Source organism: Antedon mediterranea, chromosome 8, assembly GCF_964355755.1.
Source record: "Antedon mediterranea chromosome 8, ecAntMedi1.1, whole genome shotgun sequence".
Taxonomy (NCBI): domain Eukaryota; kingdom Metazoa; phylum Echinodermata; class Crinoidea; order Comatulida; family Antedonidae; genus Antedon; species Antedon mediterranea.
In genome coordinates, this window is record NC_092677.1 from 6,029,572 (window position 1) to 6,047,185 (window position 17,614).

General features: G+C 34.1%; 1 protein-coding gene across 2 annotated transcripts; it reads right to left on the reverse strand.

The window, feature by feature from the left end:
• Positions 1-377: 377 nt before the first annotated feature.
• LOC140056505 (hypoxia up-regulated protein 1-like) lies at positions 378-17,369 on the reverse strand. 2 transcript variants are annotated; one of them, XM_072101891.1, is made up of 23 exons: positions 17,293-17,369; positions 13,814-13,959; positions 13,684-13,715; positions 13,444-13,522; positions 11,690-11,819; positions 11,221-11,322; positions 10,931-11,059; positions 10,414-10,591; positions 9,880-10,066; positions 9,459-9,593; positions 8,842-8,924; positions 8,466-8,598; positions 8,191-8,381; positions 7,563-7,701; positions 7,071-7,143; positions 6,708-6,943; positions 5,700-5,951; positions 4,981-5,192; positions 4,504-4,714; positions 3,896-4,114; positions 3,546-3,765; positions 2,151-2,327; positions 378-1,492 (listed from the first exon to the last, which is right to left on the reverse strand). In XM_072101891.1, exons 2-23 carry the CDS (start codon positions 13,940-13,942, stop codon positions 1,404-1,406), a joined length of 3,336 nt encoding a protein of 1,111 aa, XP_071957992.1. In that variant the 5' UTR covers positions 13,943-13,959; positions 17,293-17,369; the 3' UTR covers positions 378-1,403. The 2 variants fall into 2 exon arrangements, with proteins under 2 accessions (XP_071957992.1, XP_071957993.1); XM_072101892.1 differs by lacking the exon at positions 5,700-5,951.
• Positions 17,370-17,614: the final 245 nt, after the last annotated feature.

The following is a 17,614-nucleotide window of genomic DNA, read 5'->3' on the forward strand; positions in this document are numbered from 1 at the left end:
GAAAATACATAAAAAATGTGTTAACAGATACGCAAAAATATTTTCTAGCGACATATTATCTTCCCCGATTTTGCTTTGTTTTGTTTGTCTTTTCTTTTTAATATGGATAAGGATCGTCGTGTCGCGCGCTGCGGATGATCTGTCCACATATCCGTTATGCGTGAATATTATAGCAGGGAAGAATTTCGAAGAGCGCGTTTGTTCATTGGACCATGGAGAAATACGTTTACAAGGAGGAACCTACATTTCAAGATCCATTTTATTCCCATCATGTACGAGTATAGTATGCCTACAACACATTATGAACAAATGACGAAATTAGGTATGTTGACGAAAATAGGTATGATGACGTAAATTGGGATGTTGACAAAAATAGGTATGATGACGAAAATATGTATTTTGATTGTTACTCATTGCTTATTTCAGTAATGAATGGAAAGGAATTCCACTCAAATAAATAATATAATAATATAACAGATAAATAAATTCCACAATAAGAGCTGCATTCAAATCAAACATTATTTCAACAACTTTTGCAGTATTTTTCTATGACTATGACGCAGGGATATTCTAACCAATCACAATTGACAGTTCAATGATCTATCGCTTGTGATTGGTCAAATAATCTATCGCTTATAATTGGTCAAATAATTCATCACTTGTGATTGCTCAAATAATCTTTGTTGCGTCCTAGTGGGAACCAAGTTTAAGAATTGATGAATTTGAATAAATTAAGTAGTAAGTAGTAAACACCAACAAATTCTAGAAACTATAATGTTATACTAAAAAAAACATAATAACTACTTGAGTTAATACTGTTATTGTCCCTTGAACAATTCAAATTATGTAATAAATTAATATATATTGGCCCAAAAACCAAAACAAATAATTATGATTAAAATATACATACATTCTGTTTATGTAACTCATGATTTAAACATCTTTAATTTAAAATCTTTAAAAACCTAATATCAAATAGAATGAAAAAGAATGCACTTTTGAACAATTTTGCAGGTAATAAGAACAAAAGCGAAAAAAAAAACAGAACAATTTGATACAAACTAGGGGTGGATTGAAATGGTAGGGGCGCATGCTTCACCTTTTAAGAGCCAAAATGAAAAAATAAATTTTCTCATAATTGTTAAATAGAATATTGCAGAATAATTAGTTAATAGGTTTACTGTATAAGCATAATATGTTATTATATGATGGCGTGGAATGTTTATTTGAAATATTCTCACATTACTTTCCTATGTGTGGCTATTAACACCTTAAAATGGCCGAATTACCACTGCTGAACTTTGACCCTGGGGCCTCCATCTCCTACCCATGTTTTCCATATTTTTTAATCCACCCCTGCAAACATACAAATATAGTAACACTAATTTATAAACAAACTCTCATCATAACTCTTCTGCGTGATTTATTTTTGTTACATCTTCTTGTGGTGCTTCTGTTGTTTCGATTGGTTCTTCAGGTGGAGTTTCCACTTCTGTAAACAAACCATTTTAACGTGTTATAATCAATCTATGTAATAAGGCTGTGTGGCAAATAGAAGATATGGTTCTTGTGTGCGAAATTCAGCTCCAAATAAAAATGAAAATCTGGAGATACTTGAAAAGTTCTATCTACACTATCAAGCTTTATGTCCCAAAAAATGAGATCTGCCCATGTATGGACAGGACGATGTGATATCACTACCACATTTGGGAATATAACATTTTTTGCTCTTGACAAGTTAGTGAAACAGTGTGGTGATGTGAAGTTCCATTTTTGCACTTTCTTTTTCTGTTGTCTTGGTCAATTTATTCGGTTTTCTAAGGCTATTTCGTGGTTTATTTTACAACAACATTTTCATTTTCACACTATTTGTATTAGTGTAGACAACACATTCTTATAAACTGTCTTATTGACCCTTAGACTTGATGTGATGTGTTTGATAAAAGGAGAAAGTTTACTAAAAACATCGCACTGAAAAGTTACAGAAAACCATATACTTTTGTCCTGGTCTAAGACTAATCGAAAATTAGTAAAGACACTGTAGTTTTGTGGAGGACATGCTTCCGTACTATCTCAGAGTATTCTGTTCAAATCCACTCACGGCTATAACAATGCCACCTATAACCTCATAAAAGATCACAAACACTTACCATCAACAACTGGTGCTTCTAATTCTAATATTTCTGGTTGTTCCTCAACAGCTGCCTCTTCTGTAGGCGTCTCGTCTACAGGTTCTGGCGGCGTATCCGTCGCTTCAGGTTTTATATTTTCACCATTTTCTACTTTTTCTTCTGCTTTATCTACAGGTTCTTCACCAGTTTTATCATCTGTAATATGAAACCAATACTAGTCAATTAAAATACTTAACTTAACATTGTTTTTATACTAGACTATTGAAAATATAATATATAATATAATGTATAACGCTAATAATACAGGTTTTGTGTAAATGGTCATAAGAAATAATAGAGGTTTCGCAATCTGACGAATACGATAACGAAAACGGATACGTCACGCACAAAATATGACTGCGGTAAATTTGAGCGAAGCGCAGGTACGTGTTACTTGGTGCTTGGCTGCCTAGGCCTAGCGTAACATCAAAACGAGTGAGGACTTTAAAAACTGCTATTTATCAAAATTGACTTGGCATTTTAGTAAATTACTTTCAATAAATCTATAATTATATTATAATCATGAATCATTCCTGATTCAAATGCAAAATGTGCAAAAAAGTGCAAAAATAGAACAAAAACTATACTCGTTTTGTAGTTACGAATATGACTTGTGATATTCGTCAACACGAATACGCTTTACGAATATGAAATGGGGATCAGCTCAAAAGTTTCACAAATGTATAACGTATCCGTTTTCGTTATCGTATGGTTGCGAAACCTCCCTAATATAGATTCTATAATTACCGTTACTGCTCATCTGTGCAAATTGACCTTAAATAATATATTTTTTTTTTATTTATTTTTTTTATTTATTACCATATTTACTGAGGGTAGCCTATCCAGTTCCTAATAGAACTGATCATTCAGGGCCCTCGATAAAACAAACATACAGTACAACACATAAAATATTAAATATTCAAATGACATAAAATATATTAAAGGCTTAAAAATTTACAATGATTATATAAAATTCATATAAAAGTTAAAATCGTTGACAGATAAAAATATATATATATACATAGTACGAACAATATTAACTGGAAATAAATTGTTTAAGTTGATATCTATTAGCAGTTACTACTGTATATAATAGATAGTGGGTCTTTCAAAAGCACAAGGCCACCGCAGAAAGTATTACCTACAAGCAGGTCAGCTAAGTTTTAAAATCATAACTATTTAATACATTAGATAATATTGAAATAGTGTGATAGGTATTAAATATAGATTGGGTTGAGAAGCTTGGATCAAAATAATAATTTTCAAGGTGCTGTAAGTAAGTCTATTTTTTTTTCATCTAGACTCAGAAATACCAAACTCATCAACTTACTACTATAATGATATCACACTGCAGTAATACATTAATTTATATACCTGTTTGCTGGGCACCTTCCTCTTCCCCAGTGGATGTTGTGTTAGTTTTTTTAGCTTTCGGCTTCTTTTTCTTGCTTGCCTTTCGCTTTACTTTGTTAGAAAGGTACCTTAGTTCTCTATCTAAAGAATTTATCTTTTGTATAACATCTTCAATAAGTAATGCTGGTTTTTCCGTTAGAGCCGTCTTTTTCTGTTCTTTCATTACTTTTGAAAACCAATCCTACAGAAAATACGAAAGGAATTAAAATGAAGCATTTAAATTATAGATATTAAATAATATTGAAATAGTGTGCTAGGGTAATAGATTGGGTTTAATGATGTTTCGAAAGATGCGATATTTCTAAACATACTTTGGTTTCGTTGTACACCTTCTCCAAAAGACCAATCTCTGTTTCTGTGAAGTATTGATCTTCACCAGTTAAATTCTTTGCGGCTTTTAGAAAATATACCGATGTGTTGAGGGCGTCTTTCAATGCTGCGATGGCCTCTGGACGCCTTTTCTTCTCTTCAACCCTAAATTCTAAATCTCTTGTCAATTTGCTCAGTTCCTGGAGCTTGTCTTCATATACCTACACAAAAAATAATTGGAAAATAATAATCAGACTATTTGTCGCGAGATCGTGAGTTTGATTCAAACATGACCGGGGTAATAATGTAAAGCGCTTATTATTATTATTATTAAATTAAATTTCAATTTTTTTTATTTTTCTTGATTTGTTTTTTATATTCTTTGTACCATTTTGCAAGTTTCAAAATGCTATGAAAATAGCTTAATAAAAGAAATTAATACAAAATAGTAAAGTAAAAAAAACTTATATCATATTTGGTCTTCTTTGAAGAAAAAGGTAAATCATTAAATGACTTTGTTCTTTACTAATTATTTATACATTTTGAGAGTAAATCTCAAATTTTAAAAATGTGAATGACACCGATCTGTTGGATATGCCACAAGAATTACCTTAGCTGCTGCATCAGGTTCCTGATCATACAACCAATCAGATGCTTCGGAAAGTTTTGATGATATTTCTTGTCTCATTTCATCAGTTGAGCAGGCTTCATAATCTTCTTGATATAATCGATCCTGCATTCCATATATAAATGACTCCAAGCTATTTTGAGCATGTTCCCTTTTAGCCTTTTCTTCATCTTTCTTTTTTAAATCCTTCAATCTGAGAAAAAAATATATATAAATATAAGATTGGCACTGATAAAGGGCTAGTGTTGATCGAAAGCTCTGCAAATTGTCCTGCCCGTTTGACTTTATCGTTTTGATTTAGCTTTTTGCTTATTTTATTTTGTATAGATTGAGATCCAGCCACTGATACACATAGCATTGTCATTATTGATTTGGATTAATACAATTTATTGGATATTATGGAACACTTATTTACAAATTAACACTAGTTGAAATAACTGAAAATAAAATAAAACTAACTTTTTTACTGAAGCTTTTTGATTATCTGCCGATGGCTTTGGAGCGTCTATAACTTCTATATTAACTGTTAAATTTTCTTTTATTGTTTTTATTGTGGGTTTTGGCTTTTCCTTCACTTTCTGTTCATCTTTTGATTCGGTTTCATTGTCTTTTTTTGTTTCCTCATTAGCATCTGTTTCTTTAGTTTTCTTATCTTCATCTTTTTTTGGTTCCTGAAAATCAAACTTGGTTGTTAAAACAAAATATTGATAAGGATAAGATAAGGAATTTCATATTATAAACACAAACATATGTTTATTTATTGTATGTTTATCTAGCCTAGCACTTTGCAATTATTGGCTTAGGATAGTCAGTATACTTATCTATCAACATATAAGATATTGGATACACAGCTTACAGGGTTTGGGATTGCATCATGCACAAACAAAATTAAAATGTTAACTCTTGCAATGGAACATTTATCATGCTAAACCTGTTGAAAATGTGTTAAAAACACCAACATGCGTCCGATCACAATTAACATTATTTCAAACCAAGATTAAATCAAATAATATAAAATGATACACTACAAGGAATTATTTTACTCAACAAAACCAATTTAATAAAGAAATTACCAATAAAAAAAAACACAATATAAAGAAACTTTAGTAAGATTTCAAGATAAAACAAAAAACTGAAGGGATTATCAACCACCCTTTTTTTCTTTTATTAGAACTCACATCGGTCTCTTCTGCATTTGTCTCTTTTTCCTCCGTCGTTTCTCCTTCAGGCTTTTTATACGTTGTCTCTTCATCAGTTTCCTTCTCCTCTGCTTCATTTTCATTCAACTTCTCTTCTTTTGGTTCATCTTCTGTTTCTTCATCTTTTACATCTTTATCCTCATCGTCTTCATTTATGACTTCTTCTTCTTCTTCTTCCTTTACTTCAGGTTCTTCCACAACTTTTTCTGCTTCTTCTTCATTGTCTGGTTTCTATAGCCAAAATTTAAAATTTTCTAAAACATTCTTCCCCTCAATCATTTTATGATTTTCTCACAAAAATATTAACTGTAAATCCATTTAACTTAACAAATCAAGATAATTTACATGATTGAAGAGATAAAACAATCTACCTGTGTAATCAATTTTATCATTGACATCTGACATCGACATGGTAAATTGCACATACGCTTTTTTTTTTTCGGTCAAGACAATTCAATTAACCAATGTTTTTTTAACAGATATTTTTAATATCTTCAATAAAAACAAACCCAGGAGCAAGTAACACGTTTCACATATAAAGTCTTTATTATTACCCACATGCAAACAATGTAGAAATGATTAATATTACAGTACATGCATACATTACATTAATGTACACCATCATGCATACATTTTCACAGTAAAATAATGCAGTTTATGACACATAAACAGGTACAAATAATCAATTTTAAATGAATATATTATGTAAAGTATTACACTGAATACAAACCACTAAATAAACATTAACAAAACATTAATAGCTCTCTAAATTCACTCATTTAGTAGTATTTCTGACACTTGAATATGCTTTAATATTTAGTTAATTTGTATGGATGTTTTAAATCTTGAATCTTTAATCACCTTCAATTTTAGGGGAAGGTTTAAATGTTTTTAAGTATTGGCTGCCTTGCCTATAAAGTTATAAGTGGCCATCTTGTTTTTTAGATACATCAATACAAATTATTATCTAAATCAAAAACTTCTTACCTTTTCAGTTTCTTCGTCTTTTACTTCTTCTTCCTCTTTCACTTCTTCTGCATCTTTTGCTTCTTCTCCATCCTTTGCTTCTTCTCCTTCTTTTGTTTCGGCCTCCTTTCCATCTTCATCTGTCAGCTTCTCTTCTTCTCCAGCCTCCTCAGCATCTTCTGCTTTCTCCTCAACTTTGCCGTCCTCTTCCTCAGCTTTGGAACCACCAAAGAAGTCAATAATTTTACTGCCTAATTCTGGGAGCAAAATTAGTATATATTTAGTAATTAGGTTACTGATTTATAAACTAGATGTGTGTGTTTCTTTTCATTGATTGCTCTTATTTATCAGTCAAAAAGAATTGCGGTTCTGTGAAATACTTACTAGCAAAGGTAGACTGTGATTCATCCGATTCATTTTCAGCTTTGTCCAATAATTTCTCAAAAACAGACTCAACCTAAAAAAAAACCAATTTCAAATACTAATAATTAATAAATATTTAAGTCAGACATTTCCACTTGAAAACAAAGCATTGGGAATGGAAATGTTTTTAAAACATACCTATTTTTAACATTACGGAATTAAGGACCTTTCGATCTTAAGAAAAGTCGTGTATTGGGAGGGTTTCCAGTTGTTAGAAAGTTTGGAAATGAAAGAGGTTGACTGTGGTACTATATTGAAAGGTTATCTGTAAAGGGTCTTTCACACCTGTTCTGATGTGAATGTCAATGTTTCGTTTTCACGGCTATGCACCAACCGATATACGCATAGACGTCTGGAAACGAAACAATGACTTTCAATTTGATTTGCTGGCACTGGTGTAAAAGACTCTTAAGTCCATTTAAACTAAACTTGTGGCGCAAAGTGATTACTTACTCTAACAAGATTCAGAAGACCGCTCTCATCCATGTGGAAGTGTGCCTTGATTCCTTTTGATTCAGTTCCGGCATTTTTTTCCAGCTTCTCAGAAACACCTCCCAATTCCACCTTGCTAAGGTTTGCTGATCCAAAAACACTAAAATAGGAAGAATAAATTAGGATATTCAATGCTGGGTTGTTCCACTAATGGTTTGGGTAAAAAATAGTGACAGCTAAAATAATTGAGCCACTGTAGATTGGCGGTTAATGGGTTTCTTATCAATTCTATGGTGCCGTGCTTAAATAAATAGGCCTAATTGTTAATATAATAATCAAAGTAAGCCTACGATGGAAAAGTGGTTTAGGCAGGGGCGCCATTTACCTAATACCTAAAGAGCTAACAATATCGGCATGGTTTCAAGACCGACTCGCTCCTAGTACCGGTGGTGTAACAAGTCTTCTCGGATAAGGACTATAAATCGTAGGTCCAGTGTACACAGTTATAACCCGTGTACACTTAGAACCCTGTTCATCATTCAAAACGAGTAGGGGAGTTACCCAGGTGAACTATCTGATAGGACAATGATTTATTTACTATTGGTAATCCTTGGCCACATGTGCCTAGAGACATAAAATAAATAATTACCTCATGTAATCTGTTGGTAGAACATTCTCAAGATCAACGTAGTTAACATTAAATGTAAAATCATCCGTCATCCGGTTAAAGGTCATGACCTTTTTCTGCGGATACGGATTGTTGCGGGAGAATAAGGTTCTCTTAACTTTCTTGGTAGTTGTTACACCGTCATCATCTGTTATCAGTCGCGTAAAGTCAACCTAAGAAAGAAATCAGTATTTCATTTTTTGCACCATAGTTTTAGTACAGAATATATCAACAATAATATTTGAAAATATACATACCGCAATAGGATAGAGATTAGCATCTTTGACGATAAACTTCTTTACTTTGAAGCCTTTGCTGAGATGAGCAGCCTGGTAAACAGCCCCCAGTGCGGCTGCTTCATCTGCGTTTATGTTCTTTCCAAGTTCATCCCTAAATTCAGAAAAAATTGTAAGAAAATATTAATAGTATAATGATCTGTATACACTATCAAACTAGTTTGAAAAAAAAAAGGTGGTGTGCCCAAATATGTTAGTAACATGATGTCTTCGTGTCCATATATGGGCACATACATGTTTTTGACAGTATAGACAGATCTTTAAACAAAACATGGATGCATACAACCACACTATGGATCTTTGCACAGGTATTAAAACAAAAGGATAAATCACTTACTTTCCTGTAGCCTTCAGCAGCATTTCCTGAACTTTTGGAACTCGTGTTCCACCTCCTACAAGAATCACCTGGCTTATTTCATTCTAAGAAATAAATTTGGTTATTTTTATGGATTTATAACGATACATGGTGTGGTGATCCCTTGCTCAAATGAAGCTAATGCAAGGGTGTGTGGCGCAGTGTGTTGGACTACTGATCGTGGTTCGAATCCAACTCATGCTTGTATCCTTAGGCAAGATACTTTACTTATGTTTGGCGCTCTCCACCCAGGTGTATAAATGGGTACCTGGTTAGATCAAGACACAACTTTGCACTGATTACTAGCTGCATTATGGGAGTATGTTTCCATACGTGTTTGATGCAAAAAATGACCGGGGTAATAATGTTCAGCGCTTAGGGGTTTCACAACATTAGGCGCTATATAAATCCAGGATATTATTATTATATTAAAATGATTGGATGTAGGTGGGGGCATGTGGCACAATGAGTTGGACGTTGGACTATTGATCGAAAGATCGTGAGTTCGAATCCAAAGCTGTTCGCATTGCTTAATATACACTTCTGAGCAGAAAGGTTACTAAGGGATTCCAGACAGAATAATTAGATTTGATTCGTACCATGCCCATTTCTGCCGACTTCAGCGCCATGTTGATGGGGTCATCAATTCGCTCCCATAAATCACTGCACATCTCCTCCAATTCTGCTCTTGTTACCATTGCTCGAAAATCTTTGTCTTCTAGGACTCCTTCAACCTGAATAAAAATGAATTAATTAACATTCTTAACACACATTGCTTGCATAAAACCAAGGCAATTTAACAGGACTATAAATCAGTTTAAAAAACAAAGATATTTTATTTAAACTAATGTTATGTATAGCGCCGCTGATTATGAGCTTATATAAATGGGCGCTATATAAGTGTTAAAACTAGGACAATTTTTTTTAAGCTATAAAATGTTATTTGTTAATACACACACCTGTGACAAATGGTCTATATTCGCACTTAAGCTATAAAATGTTATTTGTTAATACACACACCTGTGACAAATGGTCTATATTCGCACTTAACACTTTCTTCAATCGTTTTGCTTCTTTTAGTAGCTTTGCCATTGCACGTGGGCTGTCTTGTACTTTCCCTTCAGTTTTTACTTTTTCAGTGAAAAGTTTTACGAGGTGATTCCTTAGCCTCATGTCTATTTCCAGGCCACCAAGTCCCCTATCGAATCTGAGGTTAAAAACAGTAAATTAAATTTAACTTATATCAAGAATAGTAGATAACTTTAGTAACTAAACTAAAAAAGTTTCTATAATCTAACAATCAGTACCACTATCATTCATATCATCAATTTACCCATTTCTACTCCTGGGAGAAAAATGTTAAATTTACTTTTATGTTTATTAATCTGGTTGTTAAAATGGAAATTACAGGAGAACAGAGGGGAATTATTTTATATAATTTGAAGGGAAAAGCAGTATAAATGTTCAGTTTCAAGTGTAGATTAATAAAGTGATAATCAATTTTGTCGAATGACATGGTTGTATTCATGAAACTCAGTCAGTGCGATAACTTACCCAACCCCTTTAACAAATAAATGAGGATTGGTTTCTGTAACGCCATGGTCTTTACTCTTGGTTATCTGGTACCCAACGATGGTAGCTGTAGTACTACTAGCACCCATGTCATAAAACATTATATGTTGGATTGATTTATCAAACTCTTGACGACGGAACACACCATAATTTAACGCAACTAAATAGAGAAAAAACAAAACATTCAAAAATGTATATCATCACAACTATTATTAGACATGTCAGGTTGAGAGAGATGGAGGGTTGGGGAGAGCAATATGGCATAATGGTAAGGAATTTTTAAGAGACTACAGGAGAGGCATGGGTTCGAGACATATTGTTTGCATCCTTAGGCAAGATACTTTACGCTCATTGCATCGTCCTTCAGATGGAATGTAAAGCATTTGATCACAGTAGGCTGCCAGGAGTATGTAGAGGGCATATTTCAAATGTCCTGTTAAACTAAGGAAAATTATTAATACATTTAGTATTACTGATAAAAGTTAAGATTTTCTCTTACCTGCAGCATTGTCATTTATAAGCTGTAATACATTCAGGCCTGCAAGTTCAGCTGCATACTTGACAGCTCTCCTCTCAGCCTGGTTGAAGTAGGCTGGAACTGTTAGTACTACATCTTTAATAGGATGATCTAACATGTAAAAAAAGCACTTATACTTTCTATTTTCAATTGTCATATACGATTGATTGATCATATAGTGATACTGTATTACAATTAGATTACTTATTAGATTACTTATTATTAGATTGTAAGGAAATTCTGTAATAAATAAAACATCTATTAATATTTACCAGCATATTCTTGAGAAAAATCCCTTGCTTTGCTTAGGATCATACTTAAAAGCTCTTCAGGACTGAATGCTATGTCATCATCATGTTGAAACAGAACTGAACCTATGAACAATAAATAGAAACAAAATTCATAAATTCATGTTGTTTTTTTCTCCAAAAAAAAAAATAAAAAAATATAATGATTAAAATGCAGTAAAACATTCAAGACTCAACCTAAATAAAGTGTTTGTGTTTGCGAAAATTAATAAAACTCGCGAAATGCTGCCTTTGGTTAGTTCACCCCTAACAAGTTTTACAATAACAACCTATTTTCCTCCTACTAAAATTATTATATAGATGAGATCTGAAGAGGTTACCTCTTGATTGTGTGATTTCGATAAACAAAGTTCAAATAAATAAAAATATAAAAAAATTCTCAAAGCCATATCGAAATACATATTTCTGAAATCTTAACAGAGGTTTCACTAACCTGTTTCTTTATCTTCAACTATATTGTAGTATGGGAATCTTTCTTTATATTTTGTAACAATCGAGTTATTAAATGACTTGCCAATGAGGTCTTGTAAATAAATATATGCATTCTTTGGATATCGAACACTCTGAAACAAACAAAAGAACACATTGTTAGCGAGAGTAGGCCAACAGCCGCATTCAGTTCATATAAATCAAAACATCTTTAATAAGAACAAAAAACAACAAATTATAATTGTATAAAAACTAATAAGATAATGGCAAGCGGATAAAGCCCTATACTCAGATTACACCGAGCTAAGGGATTACACCGAGCTGAGGGGTTACACCGAGCTAAGGGATTACACTGAGCTAAGGAATTACACCAAGCATAGGGGTTACACTGAGCTATGGGATTACATCGAGCTAAGGTGTTACACAGAGCTAAGGAATTACATAGAGCTAAGGAATTACACCGAGCTAAGGGGTTACACCGAGCTAAGGAATTACACCGAGCTAAGGGGTTACACCGAGCTAAGGGATTACCTCGAGCTAAGGGATTACACAAACCTAATGGGTTATACCAAGTTAAGGAATTACAACGAGCTAAGGGATTACACCAAGCTAAGGGATTACACCGAGCATAGGGATTACACTGAGCTATAGGATTACACCGAGCTAAGGGGTTACACCGAGCTAAGGAATTACACCGAGCTAAGGAATTACACCGAGCTAAGGGGTTACACCGAGCTAAGGGATTACATCGAGCGAAGGGATTACACTAGACTTGCCCCAAGTCTGTATTATCTTCTTTTTTAATTTATTTGTTTTTATTTCGAACGCGATTTTTGTCTGAAAATACAGACTTGTGAAACACGTATAGAAATCGATTTGCAGACCGTAAACATCCGATAATGACGTAGGTTATCATACCGTATTTGGCTATATGGGGCGGGCGGTATGTAAATATGGATTTCGAATCAACCAATGATCATTTTGTTTCAAAATGAAAAAGATCGAGACGTACGTACAGTGCTGAATGTACGATCGAGACTGTTGAAATAATAAAATCGTAATGCCAAGTTGTTTTGTTTATTAATTGTTTAGTCCTTGGCCTAGGCCTCTTTTGTAGGTCCCACTCAACTCGCACGCATGACCTGCCAAATAAAACGCCAATAAAGTAGCCCTACATACCACCACCGGCACACAACAGGGCTACACCACCACACAGAACAGGACAGGGTCTGGGTGGGAATTAAATCAAAATTATCTCCGCGTAATAAATGATCCATTCAATGTTTGATTTGCGGAGAAGCTAGCCTATCATATCAAGACGAGTTTTCATGTTCTTGGGAAAAAATCCCATCAAATGTTTACCAGACTACTAGGCATATAAAATAATTTCTAGCCTTCAGAAACTTTCATAAATGTACCCAAGTACACATTGTCTAAACGTAACATAGCGCATGCGCATCATCTTAGTTGTTGAGTCTTTGAAATTCTGAAATATGAATATTAAAACGGTGTACGAGTGAGTAGCCAATCGAATGCAGCTGAAACTAGTCAACCGGATAATCGTATGCACCAAGAATTCTTGGTGTCAAACCATGTGACTTGTGCGTGTTTCCCCAGACGGAGTATCCAAAATCAAGTAGTATACGTATGAAACGCCATATGTGCCAAAATATTTATCTTTTTACTAATATTAAGACAAAACTCCGTCTGGAACCCAGACTAGGATTACACCTACTAACCAAGAAAACATTAACTTACAACTCCCATGGCTGGATCTCCAAAAAGACGTTCACCATCTTTCATAGATACTGTAACCGGGGTTTTCCTTCTTGATTCCCTAAAATTGAAAATATATAATAGTTATTTTTTTTACCCCAGAAATAGAAGAAAGTAAATCCACTCAGAATTAATTATAGGACGTCTCAATATTATCTGTTTGCGATTGAGTCATAGTTGGTAATAGTTTTTTTTTAGTTTTTAACAAAGTTTTGTACTTACTTATTAAGTACTATGTCCATTGGTACACCAGGCTGTAATAAAGAAAAGGTATTATATAATATTAATAGTATCAATTAATGAAAATATAGACACAATCGGAATTATTCTCAAAATAAATGAAATTATTTACTTTTACGATTGCAACTTTCATCCATTCACTTCCAAGATCAACTGACATAACAGCAAAACCTTGAATCAGACGAGGCATACATAACGCCACAAACACAGTTGCTAAAAAAGCAACCGTTGCTCTCCCCATTTTGTCTCAAGTCAAATCTACATCAAAAATTACAATAAAGTATTTGATCGAATAAAAAGTAAATCAAATATATAATATAAAAATTTACAATATTACTATTTATTATGTTAAAACTAATACAGTAATATACTATACACCAAAAGCAACTGATTTTTGTAAACAAAATTGATCAAAAAATCAAAACAACCCAAACAAAGAACGCCGTGGTTAGAATTCCGGCACCGGAACTCAACTGCCCACCGTTAAAGAATCCGACACGCTATTGCGCATGCCCAGAGCTATGGGAAGTGAATTATAGCTTGCACTAATAGTGCCACACCACACCACCACACCACGGAGAGTCGAAGTGTTTATAGGGATTTACTGTAGCCTAGATAGTCGTTGCGGGAGCGAGAGAGCGATGGATGAAACTTGGCCTATGCCATACAAGAATTAATAATTGAAATACGACTACGCCACGCGTTAAAATAATTTTAATGATATTAATAAGTATCAGTATCTATCTAAGAATCGTAATGCTGTTTTTAGCGTTGTGACCCTGACTTCCCGAACAGTTTTTTTCACATCCATGCGTGGTGTACAGTATAATGCGTTATGAAAAATCAAAAAACTAGTCATGTAATTATATAATTCATAATGATATGAAGTATATATATGAATGAAGCAACCACTTTTTAATTACAAAATCAATAGGCCCACTGGTCACGTCAAAGGATGCTAGTCAAGTCGCCCCATCGCAAAGTCGCCCCATACAAAGTCGCCCATTACACAGTCGCCCCATCGCAAAGTCGCCCCAAAACAAAGTCGCCCCGACACAGTCGCCCCATCGCAAAGTCGCCCCATCGCAAAGTCGCCCCAACGCAAAGTCGCCCCATCGCAAAGTCGCCCCATCACAAAGTCGCCCTATCGCAAAGTCGCCCCAAAACGTTAAAAAATAGTTTACAAGTGCGTAAAATGTCGCAATGATACACAAAATAACACGGAACGTGTAGGCATAAAAAGGGGAAGCCCCGCCATGTAGGCCTAGTCTCAGGTCACACGATCGGCACGCACCACCATCATCAGAGAGGAAGCCCCCGACTAATCACTCCGCGGTCGCACTAACGTGCTAGCTTTCCAGAGGGAAACCCCCGTAATTACTCCGCCGTTGTCGCGCTACAACGATGGGGAAACCCCGCCGGAGTTTTACGATGATATCAGTCGCGTTCGAAATCGGTCGCGTTTAAATTTGGTCGCGATAAAATGATGTTATACGATCTAGATTATTTTTACTTTGGTCGATGAATATGTATTATTATTATTAGGCCTATATTAATAATTTGTAAACATAGTTTAAGATTATAATATTATCCAGCATATTAATGTCATTTAACAGTACATAATTATTTAAATGTGAAATATTTTATAGGAAACGTAGGCTACGTCTGTGTCTTTTATTTTATATGCAACAAATTACGTAAAACAATTTATTTATAAACATTCAGTTTACTATTAAATACATAGTATTACGTAATGAACATTGATTGTAAGCCTGGAAAGGCAATCCCATCATTATATCCATTATAAAATTGCATCATATCACCACTATATGTTGTAAATGATGACGTGCGTCTGTGTATTCGTCGTACGTCCGTGTACGTATTATTCCGTGCCTCTTCACGGTCTTGTTTAATTTAAAATTAAATAAATACCCGATATGAGGATATTTATTAGGCATGATAATTAGAATGTTCTAGGCCTAACCAAAAGGGTTGAAAAGAATTTCTTCAGTAAAATGATCATTGTGCTGTTGAATAAAAGGCGACTCGCCATCTGAAACATTCTCTGAAACCAATCGAAGCTGCGCCGTCTTTCTGCTGACCGTCGGGGATTCCCCTTTTTAAAAAACACGCACACGATACTGTACGATGGTTTTTCCATGGTCAAAATGTAGCGTTTTAATTTTACTAAAATACCTGCATGTAAAACAATCATATTGGCGATGAAATCCTTTTTTTTTTATTTCTTTATTTTGAAAAGTCATTATAAAATTAAGACACATAACTTGTCAATAAATGCAAAATGATCAATAAGTAGCCTATAACACGCATTGTCTTACAACACTGTTATTGTTTTAACTACTGTAAATCTATAGGAAGGCCTAGGCTACTACATATTTATACATTTATTATATTATCCTAAAAAATTAGCTGGTATCCACGCGTAGGTTGAAGAAAGATTCGTAACTCTGGTAACTAATTTTAAAATCATATTAAATTAACATTTTCGAAACTATATATAAATCAGGGATAATCTTTTTAGAACTTTTAAACAAGGGACTATATTTTTAATGATTTTTAAAAAGCACATCACTCCATTAAAACCTGTAAAATAAAAATTAAAACACAAATTATGATAGGATAAACATTATACTGTATACGACATTAGCGCGACCAAAGTAACAACGCAATCGATATCAAACGCAACCAATATGATTAAAACCGTGGGCGACTTTGCGATGGGGCGACTTTGCGTTGGGGCGACTTTGCGATGGGGCGAATTTGCGATGGGGCGACTTTGTAATGGGGCGACTTTGCGATGGGGCGACTGTGCCGGGGCGACTTTGTTTTGGGGCGACTTTGCGATGTAGCCTAGATTAGTGGATCCCGTATTAGTAGGCATCTAGCCTAGGCTAGTTCGCCGTGTGGCGCAGCTATGAAATGATCCATCGCTGTTGATAAGTATAGAGTCGCCGATTACCTCGCTCTGGGCATGCGCAATAGCGTGTCGGATTCCCTAACGGTGGGCAGTTGAGTTCCGGAATCCTAACCACGGCGAACAAAGAACTTCTTTTAAAAATGGCTTTTTCCTTTGTTTCAATTCATAATAGATCCTTTGCAGACAATAAAACATAATACAATATTATTAATATTAAATTATTAATTCATTTTTTTTTGTAGAATACTGTTGTTATTACACTGCAGACTGTATTAATTTTAATTTATTAACAATAACATACAGTATTGGCCTCCTACAAATACAATATCAAACGATATATATCGATTGAACCAAACAATGAATGATTTATTATTCTAGGCCCCTAGTAAGCAGTATAAGTAGAAACTCAAGGCCTAGCCTCCTACCTCCTAGTCGCCCGCTTAGACTAGCGGATCTAGCTAACTACAATTTGCGGTTAGGCCTAGCCTAGTTGTAGTACTGTAGGACTAGTAGGCTAAACTGCCCGGCTTCTGTCTGGCCTGCCGACCGGTGTGTGGACCAGCCTTTTTCCAATCAAGAAAAATATATATCGACTTATACTTATGTTTTATGATAACATATTACGCATATTTAAAATAAAAGATATACCATACCTTCTGTAGAATTCTTAATATTTAATATTCTGTTGCTGAAACACAAAACACTTGCCGTAAGTCAACGTGTCTTTTTCAACAACCGGCAAGTTTTAAAATAGCGCCCTCTTGGCGAATGTGGCGAAATTTCATTGGCTATTAAATTTTGTCTTCGAAAATTATTAGGCAACACACAGGGAAATTAATAATAAATTAGCTACTACTAGGCCTATAAATCATATTTCATACTTAGATAAAAGAAATTGCTGGACTATAACATAAAATAATAATAAAATTTAAAATGAAGAGCAATTATCAAATTACCAAACAAACCACTTTATGC

Coding starts and splice junctions, on each gene's coding strand:
- LOC140056505 (XM_072101891.1), bottom strand. CDS start 13,942: ATGGGGAGAGCAACGGTTGCTTTTTTAGCAACTGTGTTTGTGGCGTTA. Junction 8,382..8,465: donor CTAATCTCTATCCTATTGCG/GTATGTATATTT, acceptor TTTCTTTCTTAG/GTTGACTTTACGCGACTGAT. Junction 3,766..3,895: donor AGGTGTACAACGAAACCAAA/GTATGTTTAGAA, acceptor TATTTTCTGTAG/GATTGGTTTTCAAAAGTAAT.